The 24,978-nt window shown below is 46.1% G+C and overlaps 1 protein-coding gene across 1 annotated transcript; it reads left to right on the top strand.

The window, feature by feature from the left end:
• On the top strand, nucleotides 1–21,228 carry LOC140116862 (uncharacterized). Its single transcript, XM_072133297.1, has 4 exons — nucleotides 1–7; nucleotides 945–1,654; nucleotides 18,014–18,116; nucleotides 19,717–21,228. The coding sequence occupies exons 1-4, from the start codon at nucleotides 1–3 to the stop codon at nucleotides 21,183–21,185; spliced, it is 2,289 nt and encodes a 762-aa protein (XP_071989398.1). The 3' UTR covers nucleotides 21,186–21,228.
• The last annotated feature ends 3,750 nt before the right edge of the window (nucleotides 21,229–24,978 follow it).

The following is a 24,978-nucleotide window of genomic DNA, read 5'->3' as shown; positions in this document are numbered from 1 at the left end:
ATGCGCAGTAGGATCATCCAGTCCTAGAACTGCCGACATTGTGCGAGCACGGTCCGTTACCCCAGTCATGTGCCGGTGACACATCAGCTCTCCGGATCAGCGCATGCGCACGTGGCGCTGAATAGAGACTCCAATACCCGAGGAACGGAATAGACGATAGGTAAGTATGAGGCGAGATCTGAGACCAGAATATTTAGAAATAAATAACCATTACAGGAAACTGGCGATGAGCCGGAAATATAAGATTATACCATGAAATGTATAAACAGAGACATAAAGTGACGGAGGAGGAAGAATTACCAGAACCTGAAGAGTCAGAAAACACATAATGAATAAAGTTCTAGAGTGCGAGACAAAGAATCTGTTATACTAAAATATAATACAATATAAAGGAGGATAAATAATGCATAAATCCTGTATGACTAAAGTCCCCACCACATTGTACATGATAATATAGTATATACATGTGTATAAATATATAACTGCATAAACCAGCAGCCGTACAGCTAATATACAAGTAGCACCTGATAAGTGGTGAATCCTCCAGTAGAAGCCCCTGTATATACGGCTGCCGGGGGCTTCTCCCACCCACTTTACTGGTTTTCTAGGACTACGAGGCTCCGCTCCAGGGGGGGATGGGAATCTCTGGTTACACAACCCTCTTATGTCTGGGAAGTAGAAGCGGTTAAGGATATGATTTCTTTGGATGGATTTTATTCACATTATATGTCAATGGGGTAATTAATATTCATGATCTCTCTCCATAGATGACTGTATGTTACTGACTGGCTGCTTCACTTCTACCTGTAACTGGAAAAGGAAACTTATAATATTGATTTCTTTAATATATTTTTCAGGAGATGAAAGTACAAGAGGTTCCCATGGACGTCCCCCCTCATCTCCTTGTGGTGAAGTAGAAGACAATCAGTCACATCTTTCCACAGAGGAGGGAAATCATGGGGATAAGGGGCAGTTATCATCTCCGAAACATGAGAAGAGTTTTATCCAGAAATTAAGTCTTGTTATTAATCAGAGAATTGAAGAAGAAGTAAAGCAGCCATATTCATGTTCTGAATGTGGGAAATGTTTTCGTGGGAAATTAGATTTTATAAACCACCAGAGAACTCACACAGGAGAGAAGCCATTCGCGTGTACTATATGTGAGAAATCTTTTTCCCAGAAATCAAGTTATATGCTACATCAGAGAATTCACACAGGAGAGAAGCCATTTACATGTACTGAATGTGGGAAAAGCTTTCTACAAAAATTTAGTTTTTTGAGACATCAGAGAACTCACACAGGGGAGAAGCCGTATTCATGTACAGAATGTGAGAAATGTTTTCGTACAAAATCTAATTATTTGCAACACCAGAGAACTCACACAGGAGAGAAGGCATTTTCATGTATCGAATGTGGGAAATGTTTTAGAGAGAAATCCCATCTTGTTACACACCAGAGAACTCATACAGGGGAGAAGCCATTTTCATGTGCAGAATGTGGAAAAAGTTATAGCTATAAGTCAGTTCTTACTGTACATGAGAGAACTCACACAGGGGAGAAGCCATTCTCATGTCCTGAATGTAGTAAAAGTTTTAACAGGAAATCATATCTTGTTTTACACCAGAGAACTCACACAGGAGAGAACCCATTTCCAGTTTAGATCTCGATTACATTTCTTTCCTTAGAAATGCTAAGTTACTCTATACTTCTTATTATTTTGCCTGTTCCTCAACTCTAAAACTAAAGGCATCACAAAAACAGAAAAACATTTTGTTGGTTGTAACCACCCAACTGATTGATCCAGAAGGCTGTTACATCTCTCTAAAAGGGATCTTGCACCATCCACTGTACCCCTGGTTGGGCTTGTATGCTCCCAATGTGGGCCGAACTACCATGGATCTCCAACTATTGTGCTCATGTAGTGAGGGAATGTGTCTAAGGGTCTATTGCTACCCTAAAGTCGCTCTTAGACTCCTCTTCCCAAAAACCTACTCCTAGGCCCCACGCATACGCACAAGGAAGTTTGATGCGTCCAGCTCGCATTGTGTGCTGTCTGGGACGTCTGACCTGAACAATCATAACTGAACTGGACTGGAACATCTGGCCCGAATGCTGACAACCAGAACTGAACCGGTTGCTTAGCGTTCGACATACACATTCTGTGAGTGTGACGTGAGTTGGACGCAACCCACTCGCTTGTGTGCAAGGGGCCTAGGAGACTAACCCTCCATCCGAGACCAGTCATCCCATTCAGCTCCACATAACACATATTTGTATCACACAACATCTCCATTCCATCTCCAGGGTCCATACTGGTCGTATAACCATCTCTGATCTCCCCTTGCTGGTCATTGACCCCCTTAGTGACCACCCATACAAATTTCTCCGTCGGTCACTAAGAGGCCTCAGGCTAGGCCGACGGGTTTCACCAATGGCCTAACCTAAGGTCTGCACTGGCCCCTCATCCAGGGAACACGTGACAGCCGGGACCCTGCTCTAACAGTCCGCATTGGAACGGAGTTCCGGTCTGGCTGTTAACCTCTTCACAGCGTTGGCCGCGGGATCAATGTACCTTCTCCTTCCCTCTCCTCCTGGAACCCCACGATGTAATCACAGGGTGCCTTCTTCTTAGCCGGGCAGCCAGGGACCTAATGAAGGTCCCCGGTGCTGCCATCGGCACATGCCGGATCGGTCTGCATAGGCTGACCCTACTAATTCACTGCAATACATGGCTATTGCAGTGCATTAGTATGCAGTAGTGAAATATGATCACTAGTTCATATGATAGTAATGTGAAAATTAAAAAAAAAAAAACTAAAAAAATAAATGTATAAAAATGAAAAATAAAATTCATCCTGTGCCATAAGCCCCTAACACACATAAAACAATAAGTAAAAACAAAAAAACACTTATCAGGCATCACCGAATGTCCCAAAATGTCCAATCAATAAAGATATAAAAACCCGTAAGGGAAAACTGCTCTCAAATATCCGAATCGCCACTTTTTTGCCATTTCGCAACACATAAAAAACTTCATAAATATTGATCTAAAAGGTCGCACAGTCCCCAAAATGGAAGCAATGAAAACGTCAGCTCGTCACAAAAAAAAAAAAAGTTTTTTCAAGATTTTTGAATTTGGGGAGCGATATACAGAAAGTAAAATGTTAAAGAGGGCCATCAGTGGCGAGGGGTTAAAATGCCCCCGAAACAACATGATAAAAAGTTTAAAAATTCTCTGGAATAAAGGTTTGAGGCCACATACACACCTGGCATTTTGGTAACGTTTGGAAACACAAAGGCTCCACCCGTGATCACGTATTTTGGTGACAAAGTAAATGCAATCTTACCTCAACGTGCGATCGCGGGTGGAGCTTTGTAAAAAAATTTATAAAAAATAAAAGGTTAAAGACCAGAATCTCATCCTTCAGAACTGGGCCGTGAGCCACAGAACCGGAGAAACAAGGACACGGTTGTAAATGGAAGCTGCGGACAACAATGTAATTCCCTTCATTCTCCTGTGATGAGATGTAATCCTGAGGAAGAGGCTTCTGTTACCTCGAAACGTGGAGATTCTTTTTAATGGTGAAACATTTTGTTAATCAGATAAAGCTTTTCAAACCTCTGGGATGATGCGGGAGAGTAATAGACTGTAAGCTCTTGGGAGCAGGGTCCTCACTCGTATGACTATGTGTGTTATGTATTATTATGTATGTTTCCCCTAAGCGCTACGGAATATGATGGCGCCATATAAATAAAGATTATTCGATTATTATTGATGGTGATTGGCAGCGTCTGGAGATGCTCCAGTATCCTAGGAACAGCTCTTATTTTTCGGATTAAAAACTTCATTTTCCTGCAGCGCAGAGAACAGTGTCAGGCTGGGATACCTTGGGCCCACCAGTAAAATCTGATCTTGGGGCCCACCACAGCTATAAGTATGTTAAATAATCTATTAATATAATCGTATAAATACATAGGATAGTTAAGATGCTCTATGCTAAATATATGTATAAATTACAGAGAGGATACGTTGTCCAGCACTACTTGTGCAGGGCCTGGGGGCCCACCGGTGGATCCACCTGTTCACCTGTGGGCCAGTCCGAGCCTTTCAGAGAACCACAAGCCCCATGCGAACCAAAAGACAAGACACATCTGTCATCCACAATATGACACCAAAGGCAGGTTCAAGATACCACAGAACCAAAGACAGATGCAACACTCCCCTCCCCCCCCCACCACAGCACCCAAACCAGACCCATCCCAGGAGAACGTGACGCCCCTCCCCCGGTAGTATCCACCTATTATTCCCAATGTCTGGGATTAGTTTTCTCACTTTGACTTTACCCTCTTTTTACACCGTCGAGAACCCCCTAGTACGGTATGAGGGAACTTTGGGTCTTGGTCTTCCCAAGAGCGCGTGGAGCCGCAGCCATTTCCGGTCGTGCTCGGCGACGAGGTTGCTGATGGGGATGTGAGAAAGGGAGAAGAATCCCAGATCAGAAGGTTTAGATAGAGACACAGTGCGGGGGATGTATTAATGTGTCGGACATAAGACCAGGGCAGAGCACGATTAGACAGATCTCCGGTGCTCCAGATGAATCCCTGTGTCTGATGATGATTTATACTCTGCTCCTCCTATTAGTTGACCTCTGTATTGATTAAGGTTCCGAATTAATAATAATTGGCTTAACTCCTCTTAGACCGCCCAATGACTTTAGAAGGTCCCGATTCTAGTTTTCTATCGGTCCCGTTAGAGTAGGACCTGGTCTTCAGGTGCCGGAGACCCTAGGGAGAAGGGAGATGAAGTTTGTTACCGCTACCCCTGTCCCTCAGGGGTCTTTTATGAACTCCATGGGGGACATTTAAAGTAAAAACACAAAAAAATATTAATAAATATTCATAAAAATACAATGACATTTCCCTGTATAATACAAAAACACACACTACACCCGTTTGCCCGAGACTATTTATAATATATATCAAAACGACCCAAACAAAATAGGGAATTCATTAATAATGTTCAATTTGAGTCAATTTGAAAATTAAAAAGAAAAGTACTATTTTTTCTAAAAAAAACTTTATTGAATTTTTTTCACAATACAAAAATATATAACAATAACGATGCGCTGTATTACAAACCCTAATAATATGTACAAAGTGCAAAGAGAAACTCTATAATATTGCATCATATCCAATATACATTAATATACTTCCATATAACCCTCACCCATACCACCCCAGAGGCGCCAATCAGGGAGAAGAAAAATACAAGAAAAAAATAAAATTAAAATAATAATAAGATAAAAATTTAAGCAAAATTATATAAAGTCGACAAACAGGAAATTATTTTTTCACCTAATATCTGATCTATAGATCCCTCCGGTCCATCCCCCATGTAAACAATCAGGGGCATGGAGGTTGCGCTCAGCTTCAGGCCGGTGTGGTTGGAAGCTGAGCGTACGAGAGATCACAGCGCTGGAGGCTGGGAGGGCGCCGAAGGGTAAGTACATGTTTGTTTTTTAACTTGCCCCATCCCGGCCACCCAATGGTTTTTTTTATAGCCCTGGACAACCCCTTTAAGGAAGCATTATGGAATAAAAAGTAGCACAACATTTTCACCATTATGGCATAATTATTATTTGAAGGAATTTCATGGAAGGATTTTTTTTGAAAAATAAAGGTATTAATCAAATTTCACAACTTTTTTTTTTTAATAGATGGTAGACTACCATATATACTCGAGTATAAGCCGAGGCCCATAATTTTACCACAAAAACCTGGGAAAACCTATTGACTCGAGTATAAGCCGAGGGTGGGAAATGCATTGGTCACAGCCTCCCCATTATATAGCCTGCTGGACCCTACCCCATAGTATATAGCCAGTACCTGCCCCCCAGTATATAGCCTCCCGGACCCTACCCCATAGTATATAGCCAGCACCTGCCCCCCAGTATATAGCCAGCAGCGGGGGAAGCCGGAAAGGTGAGGTTTGATATCTTTTTTTGACTCGAGAATAAGCCGAGTTTGGGTTTTCAGCACTTTTTTTTGTGCTAAAAAACTAGGCTTATCCTCGAGTATATATGGTAATATCTTTCACTATGATGAGAGAATTATATAACTCCGGTGAGAAAAGCCTTTTTCCAATATATGCAGTTATCTCACAGAGGTAGAAATAAAAGGAGAGAAGCAAATTCTAAAAGTAAACAAAAGGGTTGGATTTTCTAGAAAAAATGAGTCACAGATGTTCCCGTGACCCATATCCCTTGTCGCGGTTTCACCCGTGCCACTCGCTGCCTGCAGGTGCCACGCTCATGCTACTTACCAGTCCTTGCTCAGGTCCCAGCCTCAGCATCCCGGTCGGGATGTACAGGATTTTGTGGGTTCCTGCACTTCCTGTGCTCGTAATAATCCATCTCGCCTTAAACCCGCTGGTCTACTACTGCCGTTACCAATACCCAGCCGCCCCTGGCTGCACGGGGCAATGGATTTCATCACAGACCTTCCGCCTTCCTCTGGCAATTTTCACGGGTGCCCCCCCCCCCGATCCAAGTCACAGTGGCGGGGGTCACGCTGCCCTGGCCATGGACTTCCCTCTCCACGTTCCCACGCACGCGGCCTAGGGACCGGTACTCTGGGATTTAAAGGGCCAGCACACATGTGATTCACTTCCGGGTCTGTATTTAATCCGGCAGCTCCCATCATTCCCCACCAGATCTTCAAGCCATTCCTGTGAAGAGAAAGCCCCTCTGTGTCCCCTGCGTTCCCGTGTCTCCTGCGTTCCCGTGTTCCTGTCCCATGATCCAGTCCGTCCCTGCGTTCCGTTGATACCGGGGAGGGAAAAATGTCTCACAAATATGTAATTTTTCTGGTGAACTGAGAATGCGTACATCATGATACACATATGCCCCGAACTGGAAATCCACCTGCATCTGACTGTATTCTCACACCTTAGAGAAGACAAGTTTCTTATATGTACTCAGGATAACAAAATAACACATTCTTTAATTCACTGTTATTAACGAAAATGCAGCATCTCACAGCAACCTGTCTCCATCAGCCCTGCTGTGCTGCTGAGATTTCCTTCTGTAGCCCCGCCCCCTGCACGGAGCTCACACTGATTACTTCCTGCCAACACATCGTGAGCAGAGAGAAGCTGCAAACTACAAGCAGATAAGTGATCCAGGGGAAGGGGGAGGCAGGCACACATCTGTGAGAACAGAGATGTAGCAGAGCTGACAGTGTAAAAGTCTGTCACCCTCTGTGTAATAGGCATCTCATGCATCTCTGCTCTGTATCATCTCTCTTTCTATGTGTCAGTACAATGTCAGAAGCCATATGAAAGTGTATGTACCCCTGTACCCTGATAATCTAACCACATTGTCAGCCCTCAGAACTAGATGGATCATAATGTGTCTGCTTAGAGAGCCCCCCCCCCCCACACCCTGGGATTTGCACTGACCATCACTGAGTGATAGGACTAAAACTGAGTAAGGCTGCATTCACACGACCGCAAGGGGGGCGTATATACGGCCATGGGCGCGCGGCGCCCTTCGGGAGCGGTACGGTGCCGCACACGTCCTATTTTTTCAGGGCATACGGCACCATGTATCCCTATGGAGAGGGATGGGGGTGAGCAGCGCTCTCCCCGCGCGCTGCGGTGTGCCCGCCGTGCTATGGTACGGCGGGCACCGGTCGTGTGAATCCAGCCTTACATTGTAAAGTAAGGGGTTAAAATGATCTGTTCTGTGTTACCATCACCAGGGGATTGAGATGTGAGAATTTTCTTCGTGGGAAACCCCCTTTTAATGCAAAAATCACTTCTCACCTCTCCGCCCCTCCCACAATGTGAATAGAAAAGCGCAGGCCGCATGGATATTATTCTCCTTTTATGGGTTAATAAGGAAACAGGATTTCGCTTGTTTACCCAATGGGAATCTTGTACCCGGACAGAATATCCCGAATACTTCCCTACCCCAAAGGATTTGTTCTTTGTCTCCTCCTCTTTTCATTTCAAATTGTTCTATTGTATAAATTTCCACATCATCGGTTTTACCTTCATGTCTCCCATAAAAATAACACATATTATAATAACTACCCCCCCCCCCCGCCTCCGGAGCTGTCTGCTGGTTCTGGTACATTACACAAGTATTTATGTGGTAGGTACACGTGCCGGTGATATTCTCATCAGCTTTAGTTACATAGTGACGCGTCTTACAGGGGTCTCTCCACATTTATAGACCCCCTGACGTCAGACAGGTAGCAGACTCAGAAAGCCCGAGAGACTATTCCCAATAATCATGGAGTCTCCATTATCTAAGACTTGTAGTTGTGGAGAGTCTCCCGGTGACGGTCGTGGTCTCCTGGTGACGGTCGTGGTGGCGGTCGTGGTCTCCCGGTGACGGTCGTGGTGGCGGTCGCGGTCTCCCGGTGACGGTCGTGGTGGCGGTCGTGGTCTCCCGGTGACGGTCGTGGTGGCGGTCGTGGTCTCCCGGTGACGGTCGTGGTGGCGGTCGCGGTCTCCCGGTGACGGTCGTGGTGGCGGTCTCCCGGTGACGGTCGTGATCTCCCGGTGACGGTCTCCCGATGGCGGTTGCGGTGACGGTCTCCCGGTGATGGTCGTGGTCTCCCGGTGATGGTCGCGGTCTCCCGGTGATAGTCTCCCGCCAGCGGCCGTGGAGTCTCCTTACTACATGACATCCCCGGGTTTCTCCCCTCAGTGATATTATGAGGTGATTGTGGAGGAGATTTCTGTAAGCCGGTGACTATAATCCAAGCCCCGGGTCCGGTCCCTTCACCTCAGCGAGGACAAGCGGCGCCTGATCCGTGCACTGGCCGCAGGATCCACCTCTACACAGGGGGAAGACTAGGAGAGACCTGAGGCCTCCGCCATCACTACCAGCGCGTCACGTGACAAATCAGCCCCGCCCCCAAACACCTCATCAGTGTCCTCCCGCCTGTACTGGAGAATAACCCCGCCCATAGATCCCCAGTAACACGTGACCAGCCACATCACACCCCCACTACTGGTAACATCTACCAGAGGAGGCCCCGCCCCTCAGTGACATCACACTCACGGGTCACATGACTAGTGGATAGTGAGAGGTGACGTGTGTTCTGCACTGAGGAGAGAAGAGGTAAGTGACCAGAGGAGGGACTACAACTCCCAACATGCTCCAGGAGCACACATACTATATGGAGGGACTACAACTCCCAGCAGGCTCCAGGAGCACACACACTATATGGAGAGACTACAACTCCCAGCATGCTCCAGGAGCACACACGCTATATGGAGGGACTACAACTCCCAGCATGCTCCAGGAGCACACGCACTATATGGAGGGACTACAACTCCCAGCAGGCACCAGGAGCACACACACTATATGGAGGGACTACATCTCCCAGCATGCTCCAGGAGCGCACACACTATATGGAGGGACTACAACTCCCAGCATGCTCCAGGAGCACACACACTATATGGAGGGACTACAACTCCCAGCATGCTCCAGGAGCACACCCACTGTATGGAGGGACTACAACTCCCAGCATGCTCCAGGAGCGCACACACTATATGGAGGGACTACAACTCCCAGCATGCTCCAGGAGCGCACACACTATATGGAGGGACTACAACTCCCAGCATGCTCCAGGAGCACACACGCACTATATGGAGGGACTACAACTCCCAGCATGCTCCAGGAGCGCACACACTATATGGAGGGACTACAACTCCCAGCATGCTCCAGGAGCGCACACACTATATGGAGGGACTACAACTCCCAGCATTCTCCAGGAGCACACACGCACTATATGGAGGGACTACAACTCCCAGCATGCTCCAGGAGCACACACTATATGGAGGGACTACAACTCCCAGCATGCTCCAGGAGCACACACACTATATGGAGGGACTACAACTCCCAGCATGCTCCAGGAGCACACACTATATGGAGGGACTACAACTCCCAGCATGCTCCAGGAGCACACACGCACTATATGGAGGGACTACAACTCCCAGCATGCTCCAGGAGCACACGCACTATATGGAGGGACTACAACTCCCAGCATGCTCCAGGAGCACACACACTATATGGAGGGACTACAACTCCCAGCATGCTCCAGGAGCACACACACTATATGGAGGGACTACACCTCCCAGCATGCTCCAGGTCCCTCCATGTGGGGTCCATTATCTGCTATTAGTGAGGAGCTGTAAGATAAAAGAGAGCACAGGCGGCGCCCCCTAGTGTGATATGGTAATTAGAGTAATTATGTTGTGGCTGTGATAGCTGCTCACCTTGGGACACCTTGTGTCTTGTGCTTTGGAGCAGATATCAAAGGTTCAGTCTGGTTTTTTGTTTTCCGTAGTTTAGGACTGCTGCGTCTTCCCGGGATCCAGTACTGTAAATAGTAGGTAAAAAACCGGGTTGTTGTCAGACGCGCTGCCCGATATATTGTTGATTCAACACCAATTTCTTTGGTTAGAAATTTTTTTTTTGTATGGATAGTGGACTACGCGTTTCGGAGGTGGTCCACCCCCTTCATCAGGTCCGTATAAAATGCTAAGTAAAATAGACAAATATGTAAAATACAATATAAATAAAACTTGCGCGTGTGCTTGTACTGGTACACCGGTGTTAGATATATGTACACATAGGTAGTATGGTTGAAGTACGGTAAAGTGATCTACATAAATGAATAAATAAATCGGTACATGAACATTTTCTTCTATATATACACATTGTTGTAAGATAGGGAATTGAATATATAAAAATACATAAATAATTGATGTGTAATGTACACTCACCGGCCACTTTATTAGGTCCACCATGCTAGTAACGGGTTGGACCCCCTTTTGCCTTCAGAACTGCCTCAATTCTTCGTGGCATAGATACAACAAGGTGCTGGAAGCTCCTCAGAGATTTTGCTCCATATTGACATGATGGCATCACACAGTTGCCGCAGATTTGTCGGCTGCACATCCATGATGCGAATCTCCCGTTCCACCACATCCCAAAGATGCTCTATTGGATTGAGATCTGGTGACTGTGGAGGCCATTTGTGTCCAGTGACCTCATTGTCATGTTCAAGAAACCTGAGATGATTCCAGCTTTATGACATGGCGCATTATCCTGCTGAAAGTAGCATCAGATGTTACAGGGTACATTGTGCTCATAAAGGGATGGACATGGGCAGCAACAATACTCAGGTAGGCTGTGGCGTTGTACCAAGGGGCCCAAAGACACCATGACACCACCACCACCAGCCTGAGCCGCTGATACAAGGCAGGATGGATCCATGACACCAGCACCACCAGCCTGAGCCGCTGATACAAGGCAGGATGGATCCATGACACCACCACCACCAGCCTGAGCCGCTGATACAAGGCAGGATGGATCCATGACACCACCACCACCAGCCTGAGCCGCTGATACAAGGCAGGATGGATCCATGACACCACCACCACCAGCCTGACCCGCTGATACAAGGCAGGATGGATCCATACTTTCATGTTGTTGACCCCAAATTCTGACCCTACCATCCGAATGTCGCAGCAGAAATCGAGACTCATCAGACCAGGCAACGTTTTTCCAATCTTCTACTGTCCAGTTTCGATGAGCTTGTGCAGATTGTAGCCTCAGTTTCCTGTTCTTAGCTGAAAGGAGTGGCACCCGGTGTGGTCTTCTGCTGCTGTAGCCCATCTGCCTCAAAGTTCGACGTACTGTGCGTTCAGAGATGCTCTTCTGCCTACCTTGGTTGTAACGGGTGGTGATTTGAGTCACTGTTGCCTTTCTATCAGCTCGAACCAGTCTGCCCATTCTCCTCTGACCTCTGGTATCAACAAGGCATTTCCGCCCACAGAACTGCCGCTCACTGGATGTTTTTTCTTTTTCGGACCATTCTCTGTAAACCCTAGAGATGGTTGTACGTGATAATCCCAGTAGATCAGCAGTTTCTGAAATACTCAGACCAGCCCTTCTGGCACCAACAACCATGCCACGTTCACAGGCCACAAATCACCTTTCTTCCCCATACTGATGCTCGGGAGAACTGCAGGAGATTGTCTTGACCATGTCTACATGCCTAAATGCACTGAGCTGCCGCCATGTGATTAGAAATTAAGTGTTAACCAGCAGTTGGACAGGTGCACCTAATAAAGTGGCCGGTGAGTGTATATGGGGGCATAGGAGATGCTACGCTGGATAAACAATATACAAGGGTGGGGAACAGGTGATTATGTAGAAGGGTGGACATGGAAGCTAGGTGTTTGAAATATATGGAATATGTCAGATGAGATGGCTAGGTGTGTGTGCAGAGGCAGATAGAACAATGGTTGATTGTGATTGCAGTGGGATGTAGAGGGCTATGTGTGTGTAACAGAAATATAAACCATGTGTGGGCAGGATCAGTTTACCTTTGCGGATGTGTTGATTATAGATCGGCAGAGGTGCCGTCAGGTGGCGGCCCACAAAACTGGATAGAATGGAAATGAGAGGACAATAAAAAGTGGTCTGGTAAACAGTGGCATCTAAGGAAACTAGATGGGCGCTTACTCTGTCCGGAGTCGGAGGCTGCCTGGGGTGGCGCGCGTGATGTGAGCGTCCCGAATGGTTCAGGGGAGTTTATATGCTCGCGGAGCGGAAAGTGAAACTGCACGCATGCGCAGTAGGTGAGAGTGCCGCTCTGGGAGTTACCCCGAGTTACGCAAATGTTTTCGTGGGGTGTTTCGAACAGACCCACATCACAGGGAATATTACTTTCAATCTCCAAAGCCGCTTTTTTAAGAGATATATTGACGACCTCTTCATAATCTGGAAGGGTACAGAAGCTCAAGCCAGAAATTTTGTGAGGGAGATCAACCAAAAATACTTGGGCAATCGAACTCACAGTAAACACATCCCCAAAAGAAATAGAATTCCTGGACCTTTTAATACATGTGGATGAACAGGGCTCACAACTTATCACCAAGACGTTCAAGACTTCTCAAGTTCACATTACAAGAAATGGCTGTGCAACGTCCCATACGGGCAGTACAAAAGAATCCGTCTAAACTGTACCAATCATAGCACTTTTCAAACACAATCCCAAATCCTCAAAGACAGGTTCACGCAAAAAGGTTACCCACCACAACTATTAAAAAACGCCTACCAGAAAGTCAATCGACTAACACAAAAAGACTGCCTTGCTCCACCCCAGAAGAAAGATAATGCACTCTCCCACAAACTCAACTTTAGATTGTGAGCCCCATTGGGGACAGGGACTGAAGTGACAAGCTCTGTGCAGCGCTGCGTCATCTGTGTGCGCTATATACATAAAGAATTATTATTATTACTTTATTACTACATACACTACGGACCACAATCTCATTAGACAGACCCCAGACAAACATTGGTACAAACACCCACACATTGCAGAATTGCTCCCACCCTCAAGAATATCTTGGCCCCAACAAAAATGCGTACAGAAAGGAGCAAACCGCAACTTTTCCTGTTTCCAGAAATCAAAGGCTGGTGCCACACGCACCGCTTTGTCTGCGTTTGAAAACACAGACAAAGCCGCGCCTACCAGGGCATGTCGCGGCCCGATCGCATCGCTGATTCTATGGAAACGCCTGCAATCGCGAACGAGCTGCCGGTGTTTTGCATTGAATTAACACAAAACACCGGCGGCTCGTTCTCGATCGCAGCCGATTCCATAGAATCAGCGATGCGATCAGGCCGCGGCATGCCCTGGTAGGCGCGGCTTTGTCTACGTTTTCAAACGCAGACAAAGCGGTGCGTGTGGCACCAGCCAAAGGCTGTTACAAATGTAGCAAAGACAGGTGCAAAACCTGTGAAATTATGTGCAACAAAACGAAGGAGTTTAGGGCAAAGTCTACAGGCGAACTATTCAAGATACATTCATTTATAAACTGCAGTTCGGACTTTATTATCCATGTCCTGCAATGTCCATGCTCCTTACAATATGTGGGACGCACCATTCAAAGCGCGAGAGAACGCATGAACACCCATCGAAGCAAAATCAAATCCGGCTTCCCCTTACATAGTGTGTCCCGCCACTTTGCTTCTTACCATAATAAAGACCCAACCCCACTCAAACTAATTCCGATCGAACAAATTCCAGCCTCACATCCCGATAGACTCAATCAATTGATCCGCAGAGAAAATATCTGGATCTTTAAACTCAATACCCTAACCCCTAATGGCCTAAACGAAGGTGCCCTCATTTCACACTAATGTTTACCATTATATTCTATTCTATTTTATAACTCTTATCTACTCTTTTATACTACAGTACCCGAATAGTGCATTTCCAAACATTGTACCAATGACCGTATCAAGGATTGTTATACTATATATAAAATTATTTTTTTTCTATATTTTCTATACTGTATATAACACAAGTGTTACATTACTCATTTACTCTCTTCTATTTACTTTGCACATTATATGCATTATACACACAATACCATTTTTCATCATTATTTTTCTTCTCCCATCAATATCAATTCTCATCATCATTTTCTCCCCTTTATTTTCTCTCCCATCAATACCGTTTATCATTATCATCATCTTTCTCCTCTCACCTTCTCCCCCACCATTACTATTTCTCATCATCATTATTATTTTTTCTCCCAGAGCGACACTCTCACCTACTGCGCATGCGTGCAGTATCACTTTCCGCTCCGCGCGCATATAAACTCCCCTGAACCATTCGGGACGCTCACATCACGCGCGGCACGCCAGGCAGCCTCCGACTCCGGACAGAGTAAGCGCCCATCTAGTTTCCTTAGATACCACTGTTTACCAGACCACTTTTTTATTGTCCTCTCATTTCCATTCTATCCAGTTTTGTGGGCCGCCACCTGACGGCACCTCTGCCGATCTATAATCAACACATCCGCAAAGGTAAACTGATCCTGACCACACATGGTTTATATTTCTATGTTACACACACATAGCCCTCTACATCCCACTGCAATCACAATCAACCATTGTTCTATCTGCCTCTGCACACACACCTGGCCATCTCATCTGACATATTCCATATATTTCAAACACCTAGCTTCCATGTCCACCCTTCTACATAATCACCTGTTCCCCACCCTTGTATATTGTTTATCCAGCGTAGCATCTCCTATGCCCCCATATACACTCACCGGCCACTTTATTAGGTGCACCTGTCCAACTGCTGGTTAACACTTAATTTCTAATCACATGGCGGCAACTCAGTGCATTTAGGCATGTAGACATGGTCAAGACAATCTCCTGCAGTCCTCCCGAGCATCAGTATGGGGAAGAAAGGTGATTTGGGGCCTTTGAACGTGGCATGGTTGTTGGTGCCAGAAGGGCTGGTCTGAGTATTTCAGAAACTGCTGATCTACTGGGATTTTCACGCACAACCATCTCTAGGGTTTACAGAGAATGGTCCGAAAAAGAAAAAACATCCAGTGAGCGGCAGTTCTGTGGGCGGAAATGCCTTGTTGATGCCAGAGGTCAGAGGAGAATGGGCAGACTGGTTCGAGCTGATAGAAAGGCAACAGTGACTCAAATCGCCACCCGTTACAACCAAGGTAGGCAGAAGAGCATCTCTGAACGCACAGTACGTCCAACTTTGAGGCAGATGGGCTACAGCAGCAGAAGACCACACCGGGTGCCACTCCTTTCAGCTAAGAACAGGAAACTGAGGCTACAATTTGCACAAGCTCATCGAAACTGAACAGTAGAAGATTGGAAAAACGTTGCCTGGTCTGATGAGTCTCGATTTCTGCTGTGACATTCGGATGGTAGGGTCAGAATTTGGCGTCAACAACATGAAAGCATGGATCCATCCTGCCTTGTATCAGCGGGTCAGGCTGGTGGTGCTGGTGCCATGGATCCATCCTGCCTTGTATCAGCGGTTCAGGCTGGTGGTGGTGGTGTCATGGTGTCTTTGGGCCCCTTGGTACAACGCCACAGCCTACCCGAGTATTGTTGCTGACCATGTCCATCCCTTTATGAGCACAATGTACCCTGTAACATCTGATGGCTACTTTCAGCAGGATAATGCGCCATGTCATAAAGCTGGAATCATCTCAGACTGGTTTCTTGAACATGACAATGAGGTCACTGGACACAAATGGCCTCCACAGTCACCAGATCTCAATCCAATAGAGCATCTTTGGGATGTGGTGGAACGGGAGATTCGCATCATGGATGTGCAGCCGACAAATCTGCAGCAACTGTGTGATGCCATCATGTCAATATGGAGCAAAATCTCTGAGGAGCTTCCAGCACCTTGTTGTATCTATGCCACGAAGAATTGAGGCAGTTCTGAAGGCAAAAGGGGGTCCAACCCGTTACTAGCATGGTGGACCTAATAAAGTGGCCGGTGAGTGTATATACACCTCAATTATTTATGTATTTTTATATATTCAATTCCCTATCTTACAACAATGTGTATATATAAGAAAATGTTCATGTACTGATTTATTTATTCATTTATGTAGATCACTTTACCGTACTTCAACCATACTACCTATGTGTACATATATCTAACATGGGTGTACCAGTACAAGCACACGCGCAAGTTTTATTTATATTGTATTTTACATATTTATCTATTTTACTTAGCATTTTATACGGACTTGATGAAGGGGGTGGACCACCTCCGAAACGCGTAGTCCACTATCCATACAAAAAAAAATTTCTAACCAAAGAAATTTGTGTTGAATCAACAATATATCGGGCAGCGCGTCTGACAACAACCCGGTTTTTTACCTACTATTAGTGAGGAGCGGCACAGTCCAGCGCCATCACTCCTCCCTCAGTCCAGTGACCTCCCCTCCAGTGTCTGGAGAATCCCCATCTGGCACATCACACATGTCATGGACACAATTGCTTCATATAGAGTTTGCTCTTAGTTCTTCTCATGTTTCCTCAGGTTCTATAGATCCAGGACTCCCAGAGGTTTCTCCTAAAGATGATCCTTTCCATCAATGATCCCCCAGGGATCCGGGAGAAGGACAGAGAGCAGATGGCGGCCAGGATCCTGGAGCTCACCCTGGAGATGATCTCCTTGATAACCGGAGAGGTGAGAGTCTCCCAGGACACGGCTCTTATCTCTAGGAATAACAGCGGGAAATGACTGGAGAGGTGAAGGATTCTTAGGATCTATGTAGTGATCAGTGTCTCCCCATACACAGGATTACACAGTAGTGAAGAAGTCGTCTGGTGAGTGTGTGACCCCCCGTGTGTCAGGAGGATGGACCCAGAGCCCCATCACCGAGCCTCCACCTCATTCACTGATACATGAGCAGAAGATCCTAGAACTTACCTCCAGGATCACTGAGCTGCTGAGCGGAGAGGTGAGCGCTGCCGGGAATGCTGGGACATTGTACAATAACACAAGGGAGGGGCCTGGGTGATGACTGTGTCATTGTGGGTGTCAGGTTCCTATAAGGTGTCAGGACGTCACTGTCTATTTCTCCATGGAGGAGTGGGAGTATATAGAAGGACACAAGGACCAGTACAAGGACATCATGATGGAGGACCACCAGCCCCTCACATCACCAGGTAAGAGGAGACCTTCCTGATTATAGAGGACAGAGCAGGTGTGAGGTCACCTCCTCCATCATCTCATCATCACATATAGACAATGTATCAGTCACTGTGTATATTTCCTATAGATGGATCCAGTCAGAGAAATCCACCAGAGAGATGTCCCAGTCCTGGAGATTCCCGGGATATTACACAGGAACCAGAGAGATGTCCCAGTCCTGAAGATTCCCGAGATATTACACAGGAACCAGAGAGATGTCCCAGTCCTGGAGATTCCCGAGATATTACACAGGAACCAGAGAGATGTCCCAGTCCTGGAGATTCCCGGGATATTACACAGGAACCAGAGAGATGTCCCAGTCCTGGAGATTCCCGAGATATTAAAGAGGAGCCGGAGGAGAATGTCCCACTGGACCATCAGGTAGGTGGAGCTGAGGTTCCTGTGAATCCTCTATAGATTAATTTAACAAGGATAATTTCTGGATCCTTTTTCTCATGTCCTTCACGTTGGATCTTTCCAGGAAAGTTGTGGTGGAAGGAGGAGCGGAGAGGAAATCCCCTCATCAGTGACAGAGGAGGGTAAGAGCCTTTCATGTATCTTGTGGGTTATTCTTCCCTTATACATTGCAGGGAGAGGTCACATCCAGGGGAGGAGATGGAGATGACATGTGTCTCTGGTCTCCTCCTCCCGTCAGTCGGATCTCCACATGTTGTGTTATCGTAAGCCTGGTAGATATATTATCAGATAGTTCCGGTCATCAGACATTTCCGCTGACAGGTAATTCCAGGATTACTCGGCTCCGCTACAGCGAGGGATAAAACCCTGTACAGATACAATAACAACAAAGTGCAAGAGACAGAAGCTGAACCGTATGAAGTAACATCTTACATCCAAGCTCTCACCTTATCCTGTTGTGGTGTTTGGCTTAGTTTACCATCTTGGGATATCGGGCAGAATTTACCAGTCTTTAGTGGATATTAAGAGCGCATTGGTGGCCTCTGCTGTCAGGGTGCGGTGGTGGTCGTATCCAGGGACAGCTGTCTTGTTTCTAAGGGACAACATGAATATCCCTTTAAGTCGCCTGACCGGTGAATCTACCCCTCAATGTTTCTCATCTGCCTTGTGTCACTGCCCTCTGACCTAATCAGCCAGTACTGTACAATCTTTATAGCACCTTCTACTGCTATCTGTACCTATCACAACCATCTCCAGAACGTCTCCCGTACATCACCCATAGGCCTTGTGAACATGACCATAAATGGGCGCCATGAGCTTTCCATAAAAATGGCCGCTCTCACAGCCGCCATTTACTTCTGTCACCAGTTGCAGTGATGATATCTCCACCAGACCTGAAACAGGCCACAAAGTCTCCCCGATTGCAGAACGCATGTGGTCATGAGGCTGTACTCCGAAACTTTCTACCCAAACATGACTGTTCCCCATCTTCTGAATCTTCAAACATCATATGAAAACACATCTTTAGGATGCCCTACGCACAATAACTGCTCTGCTCCCTCACCTCGTATCTCCATCTCCCCTCCATATAGATTGTGTCCTCACCTCGTGTCTCCATCTACCCTCCATATAGATTGTGGCCTCACCTCGTGTCTCCATCTCCCCTCCATATAGATTGTGTCCTCACCTCGTGTCTCCATCTACCCTCCATATAGATTGTGTGACCTCACCTCGTGTCTCCATCTCCCCTCCATATAGATTGTGTCCTCACCTGGTGTCTCCATCTCCCCTCCATATAGATTGTGTCCTCACCTCGTGTCTCCATCTACCCTCCCATATAGATTGTGTCCTCACCTGGTGTCTCCATCTCCCCTCCATATAGATTGTGTCCTCACCTCGTGTCTCCATCTACCCTCCATATAGATTGTGGCCTCACCTCGTGTCTCCATCTCCCCTCCATATAGATTGTGTCCTCACCTCGTGTCTCCATCTACCCTCCATATAGATTGTGTCCTCACCTCGTGTCTCCATCTACCCTCCATATAGATTGTAGCCTCACCTCGTGTCTCCATCTCCCCTCCATATAGATTGTGAGGCCTCACGGGCAGGGTCCTCCTCTCACTTGTTCCAGTTCAATCTAGTTTTGTGTCTGTGAAGTTTCCGTTTCTCTGTTACAAGCAGAAGTAAAGTAACGAGTCCGTAACATTTGGTCATATTTTCCAGGAGATGAAAGTACAAGAGGTTCCCATGGACGTCCCCCCTCATCTCCTTGTGGTGAAGTAGAAGATAATCAGTCACATCTTTCCTCAGAGGAGGGAAATCCTGGAGATAAGAGGCAGTTTTCACGGCCAAAACGTGAGAAGCGTTTTACCCAGAAATCAGATCTTATCAGTCATCACGTGAAAAGTCACAAAGGAAAGAAGCCATTTTTATGTCCAGAATGTGGGAAACGCTTTAAGTATAAACCAAATCTTGTTAATCATCAGAGAACTCACACAGAGAAGAAGATATTTCCATGTTCTGAATGTGAGAAATGTTTTCCTTATAAATCACATCTTGTTCAACACCAGAGAATTCACACAGGGGAGAAGCCATTTTCATGTCCAGAATGTGGCAGACGTTTTTCACATAAATCATATCTTGTTCAACACCAGAGAATACACACTAAAGAGAGTCTATTTCCATGTCCAGAATGTGGGAAACGTTTTAAGCATAAAACAAATCTTGCTAGCCATCAGAGAATTCACACAGAGAAGCAATTTTCATGTCCTGAATGTGGGAAATGTTTTTCTTGGAAATCAGCTCTTGTTCAGCACCAGAGAACCCACACAGGGGAGAAGCCATTTTCATGTCCAGAATGTGAAAAATGTTTCAGTAGGAAAACACTTCTTGTTCAACACCAGAGAAGTCACACGGGAGAGAATCCATTTTCATGTCCAGAATGTGGGAAACATTTTAGCAATAAATCAAATCTTACGAGCCATCTGAGAATTCACACAGGGGAGAAGATATTTCCATGTTCTGAATGTGAAAAATGTTTTAACCGGCAATCGCATCTTGTTAAACATCAAAGAACTCACACAGGGGAGAAGCCATTTTCGTGTACCGAATGCAAGAAAAGTTTTATGTATCAATCAAGTCTTTTTAGTCATCAGAGAAATCACACAGGAGAGAAGCCATTTTCATGTAATGAATGTGGTAGATGCTTTAGTCAGAAAGTAAATCTTGTTCATCATCAGAGAAGTCACACGGGGGAGAAGCCATTTTCATGCACTGAATGTGGGAAATGTTTTACCCAGAAAGCCGGTCTTGTTCAACACCAGAAAATTCACACAGGAGAGAACCTCTTTCCATGTCCACAATGTGGGAAGAATTTTAAGCATAGAACAAATCTTGCTAGCCATCAGAGAACTCACACAGAGGAGAAGCAATTTCCTTGTCCTGAATGTGGGAAATGTTTTCCTTGGAAATCACTTCTTGTTCAACACCAGAGAACTCACACAGGAGAGAAGCCCTTTCCTTGTACTGAATGTGGGAAACGTTTTATGTATAAATCAAATCTTGCTGTACATCAGAGAATTCACACGGGGGAGAAGCGGTTTTCATGTACTGAATGTGGGAAATGTTTTACACAAAAATCAGCTCTTGTTTACCATCAGAGAACTCACACAGGGGAGAAGCTCCATTCATGAACTTAAACGTTTTATTCATAAAACAAATTTTGTCAGAGAATTCCCAATAATATTCATAGTGTAAGAGATGTTTCCAGTTTAGATCTACTGTTGGATTCCCTTCAGATGACCTCGGATGTGCAGAATATATTCGGTGTATAGTGTGACTTAGTAGTTTTAGCGCAGCATTAGCCTGAGATAACAATTCCTGTGATACCCATATCATGCCGCTGGCTTCTTCCTAGCATGACATTCGGCCTGCATAAATATTACCCAGGGGACACTGCGGTGTAATCCGGAATCGGGATGTACGTCAGGGAGTGTTGTCCACGATCTCCTGATGCTTCACAAATTCTTTTGCACTTTATTTGGGATATACGATTGTTCTTCTAGGCTCTTTCATGCCCCTTGTTACCCATCGGCATACGAGCAGGTAGTCGATACTTTTCATACATTTTTAGGCTACTATATTTAATAAAATAACTTTTATTGCAATCTTTGTTTTGGCCGATTTCTCTCTCTTTTTCTTTATCGCTATATTGTAGTATTAACTAAGAGATCCTGTCTGCCTTTCCAGCTTCTCCTGAAGTGGGCGGGTACTTCCTGGCCGTGACATCAATTAAAGAACAGAGCAGATTCCCTCACTTCCCATAATGCTAAGCTCTTTTTGTTGGCTGGAGGAAGCCGGGGTCTGGAATACCGGAGTGGCTGACAGGGTAGCTTCCGCTGGGGCAATCCCCGTGTATAGATAGGGAATCCCTGGGGATGAAGGATGGGGGCGCCCGTGATGCTGTACAGCCTGATCCAGGGATCACTCAGGGAAGTATAACTTACAGTTCTTTACTGGAACAGGCAACGGCCTTAACAGCAGCAAAATCTCAGCTGGATGGAGGTAGCTGGTTGTAACTCTGGAAAGTGTGCACACAGTCTGGTATATAGCTTCAGGCTGGGCTAAGAGAGTTGGAGCAGAGTCCTTGTGGTGGAGCTCCGCTGTGGATCTGGTCTTCTGTAGGCCAAGGTTTCAGGGCAGCTTGCCTCAGACACTTTTGCTTCCTGTGCGCTCCTCCTGGACTGACTCCCTGGTCAAGGACTTCTGGAAATGACCTAGAACAGTGATGGCGAACCTTTTAGAGGTCGAGTGCCCAAACTGCAACCCAAAACCCTGCATATTTATTGCTAGGTGCCAACCAAAAATTAAAGCAGTAACTTATTGCTTCCTGTTCAACATCTTTCAATCATATTGGCCTCCTGGGGACAGCAGCACAGTAGGAAGATGGAAGATTTTCATCATTTTAGCTTCTTTCCAGTATCCCTCTGTACACAGCATGAAGATTCTTTGAGTCTTGTCTGGGCTGCTGGGGTGCCCACAAAAAGGGCTCTGAGTGCCACCTCTGGCACCCGTGCCATAGGTTCGCCACCACTGACCTAGAACTTCCAGCCACAAGGGACTTTATAACCTCCCCTTGTGAGCTGGCAGCTCCCCTGGCCAACCAGCTTGCTCCTACCATCTCAGTAACACAGAGCATATAATTGGATAATACATTTAACTTGTGACCTCCCAGGCATAATCTTACAGCAGCAATTACCAAGTTACTAGTGAGGTGCGTAGGGTCACCAGAAAGCTCCCAACATGGAAAGGGACACTTTCGCAACACCTACCTACCGTATTCATCGGCAGGGGTGTTGCACAAGCAGCCCAGCCAATCAGGATACAGAATCCCAGACTGAAGCCTCTCCTCAGCGTTGCTGATGTACTGGCTTCTTCCTATGGTAATTCACTAAAAAAAAAGTTTATCAAAATCTAGTTCAACCAGAGCCTCCTACTGTATCTGGCGCGGCGCTTCTCCACTTCTCCTGAAAGTGCACATCCAGAAGTCATAGAGCACCCCCCAGAAGGGTGTAACTGCAGGGGTAGCAGGCATAACAGCTGCTATGGGACCACTGAGTCAGGGGGCCCCAGTACCTGACCTGCCACACTAAAGACTGGGTGGTGGACACCATTATAAACATATTCTGCTGCACATTTTACAGCATATTGGGGGTCATTCGCGGTTTCCCGACGTGTTACCCGAATATTTCCGATTTGCGCCGATTTTCCCTGTATTGCCCCGGGATTTTGGTGCACACGATCGGATTGTGGCGCAGCGGCACTGGCATGCACGCGACGCAAATCAGGGGCGTGGCCGAACGAAAACCCGACGGATTCGGAAAAACCGCCGCATTTGAAAAAAAAAAAAAAGTGTTGCGGGACTCACGCTTACCTTCACCAGGTATAGGCCGGTGAACTTCAGTGCATTCCGGTGGGCCTCGGCGGACTTTAGCGCAGCAGCACCACCTGGTGGACGTCGGAGGAACTACCTTAGTGAATCCCGGCTGGACCCGAATCCACCGGACCGGGTAAGTAAATCTGCCCCATTATCTATATAACAGTGCAAATCTTCCGCAGTACACAACGTTAAAAAAAGTTGAGGGAGGAGATAGCAGGACCAGCTATCTCTCATCTCTACTTCCTGCCGCTTACTGGGCTGCGTGAAATCAGATTTGTGGCCTCTGTCCTGCTACAGTGAGTATTTACATATGTCTGTGTACCTGGATTTAGGGATCCTCTGCCATTTTTCCTCTCCAGTTTTTAGGTTGGATGGTTAACATTGGTGGAGTCTTTTTTGGTATCACCGTGACTGTACCAAACTAAATAATAAAGTAGAAGTATAATTTGGAGCGCATGTTCTGCTATACACATGTAAGAGACACAGACATCAGCTACACAAGTACCTGACATGTTCTGCTATATACATGTGTAGCTGATGTCTGTGTCTCACACAACTACCTGACATGTTCTCCTATACACATGTGTGAGACACAGACATCAGCTACATTAGTACCTGACATGTTCTGCTATACACATGTGAGACACAGGCATCAGCTACACAAGTACCTGACATGTTCTCTCCTCCTATATACACGTGTGAGACCCAGACATCAGCTACACAAGTACCTGAACTGTTCTGCTATACACGTGTGAGAGACACAGACATCAGCTACATTAGTACCTGACATGTTCTGCTATACACATGTGAGACACAGGCATCAGCTACACAAGTACCTGACATGTTCTCTCCTCCTATATACACATGTGAGACCCAGACATCAGCTACACAAGTACCTGAACTGTTCTGCTATACACGTGTGAGAGACACAGACATCAGATACACAAGTACCTGATATGTTCTCCTAAAAACATGTGAGACACAGACATCAGCTACACAAGCACCTGACATATTTTGCTATACACTTGTGTAACACAGACATCAGCTACACAAGTACCTGACATGTTCTCTCCTCCTATATACACGTGTGAGACCCAGACATCAGCTACACAAGTACCTGAACTGTTCTGCTATACACATGTGTGAGACACAGACATCAGCTACACAAGCACCTGACATGTTTTGCTATACACTTGTGTAACACAGACATCAGCTACACAAGTACCTGACATGTTCTTCTATACACATGTGAGAGACACAGACATCAGCTACACAAGTACCTGATATGTTCTCCTATAAACATGTGAGACACAGACATCAGCTACACAATTAACTGACATGTTCTGCTATACACATGTGAGACACAGACATCAGCTACACAAGTACCTGACATGTTCTACTATACACATATGAGACACAGACATCAGCTACACAAGTACCTGACATGTTCTGCTATACACGTGTGAGACACAGACATCAGCTATACAAGTGCCTGACATGTTCTGCTATACACATGTGTGAGACACGGACATCAGCTACACAAGTGC

Source organism: Engystomops pustulosus, chromosome 2 (assembly GCF_040894005.1).
Source record: "Engystomops pustulosus chromosome 2, aEngPut4.maternal, whole genome shotgun sequence".
NCBI classification, from domain to species: domain Eukaryota; kingdom Metazoa; phylum Chordata; class Amphibia; order Anura; family Leptodactylidae; genus Engystomops; species Engystomops pustulosus.
The sequence above is the reverse complement of the archived record's forward strand: the minus strand, read 5'-3'. Positions and strand labels throughout refer to the sequence as shown.

Coding starts and splice junctions, on each gene's coding strand:
- LOC140116862 (XM_072133297.1), top strand. Junction 1,655..18,013: donor CAGGAGAGAACCCATTTCCA/GTTTAGATCTCG, acceptor TAACAAGGATAA/TTTCTGGATCCTTTTTCTCA. Junction 18,117..19,716: donor CTCATCAGTGACAGAGGAGG/GTAAGAGCCTTT, acceptor CATATTTTCCAG/GAGATGAAAGTACAAGAGGT.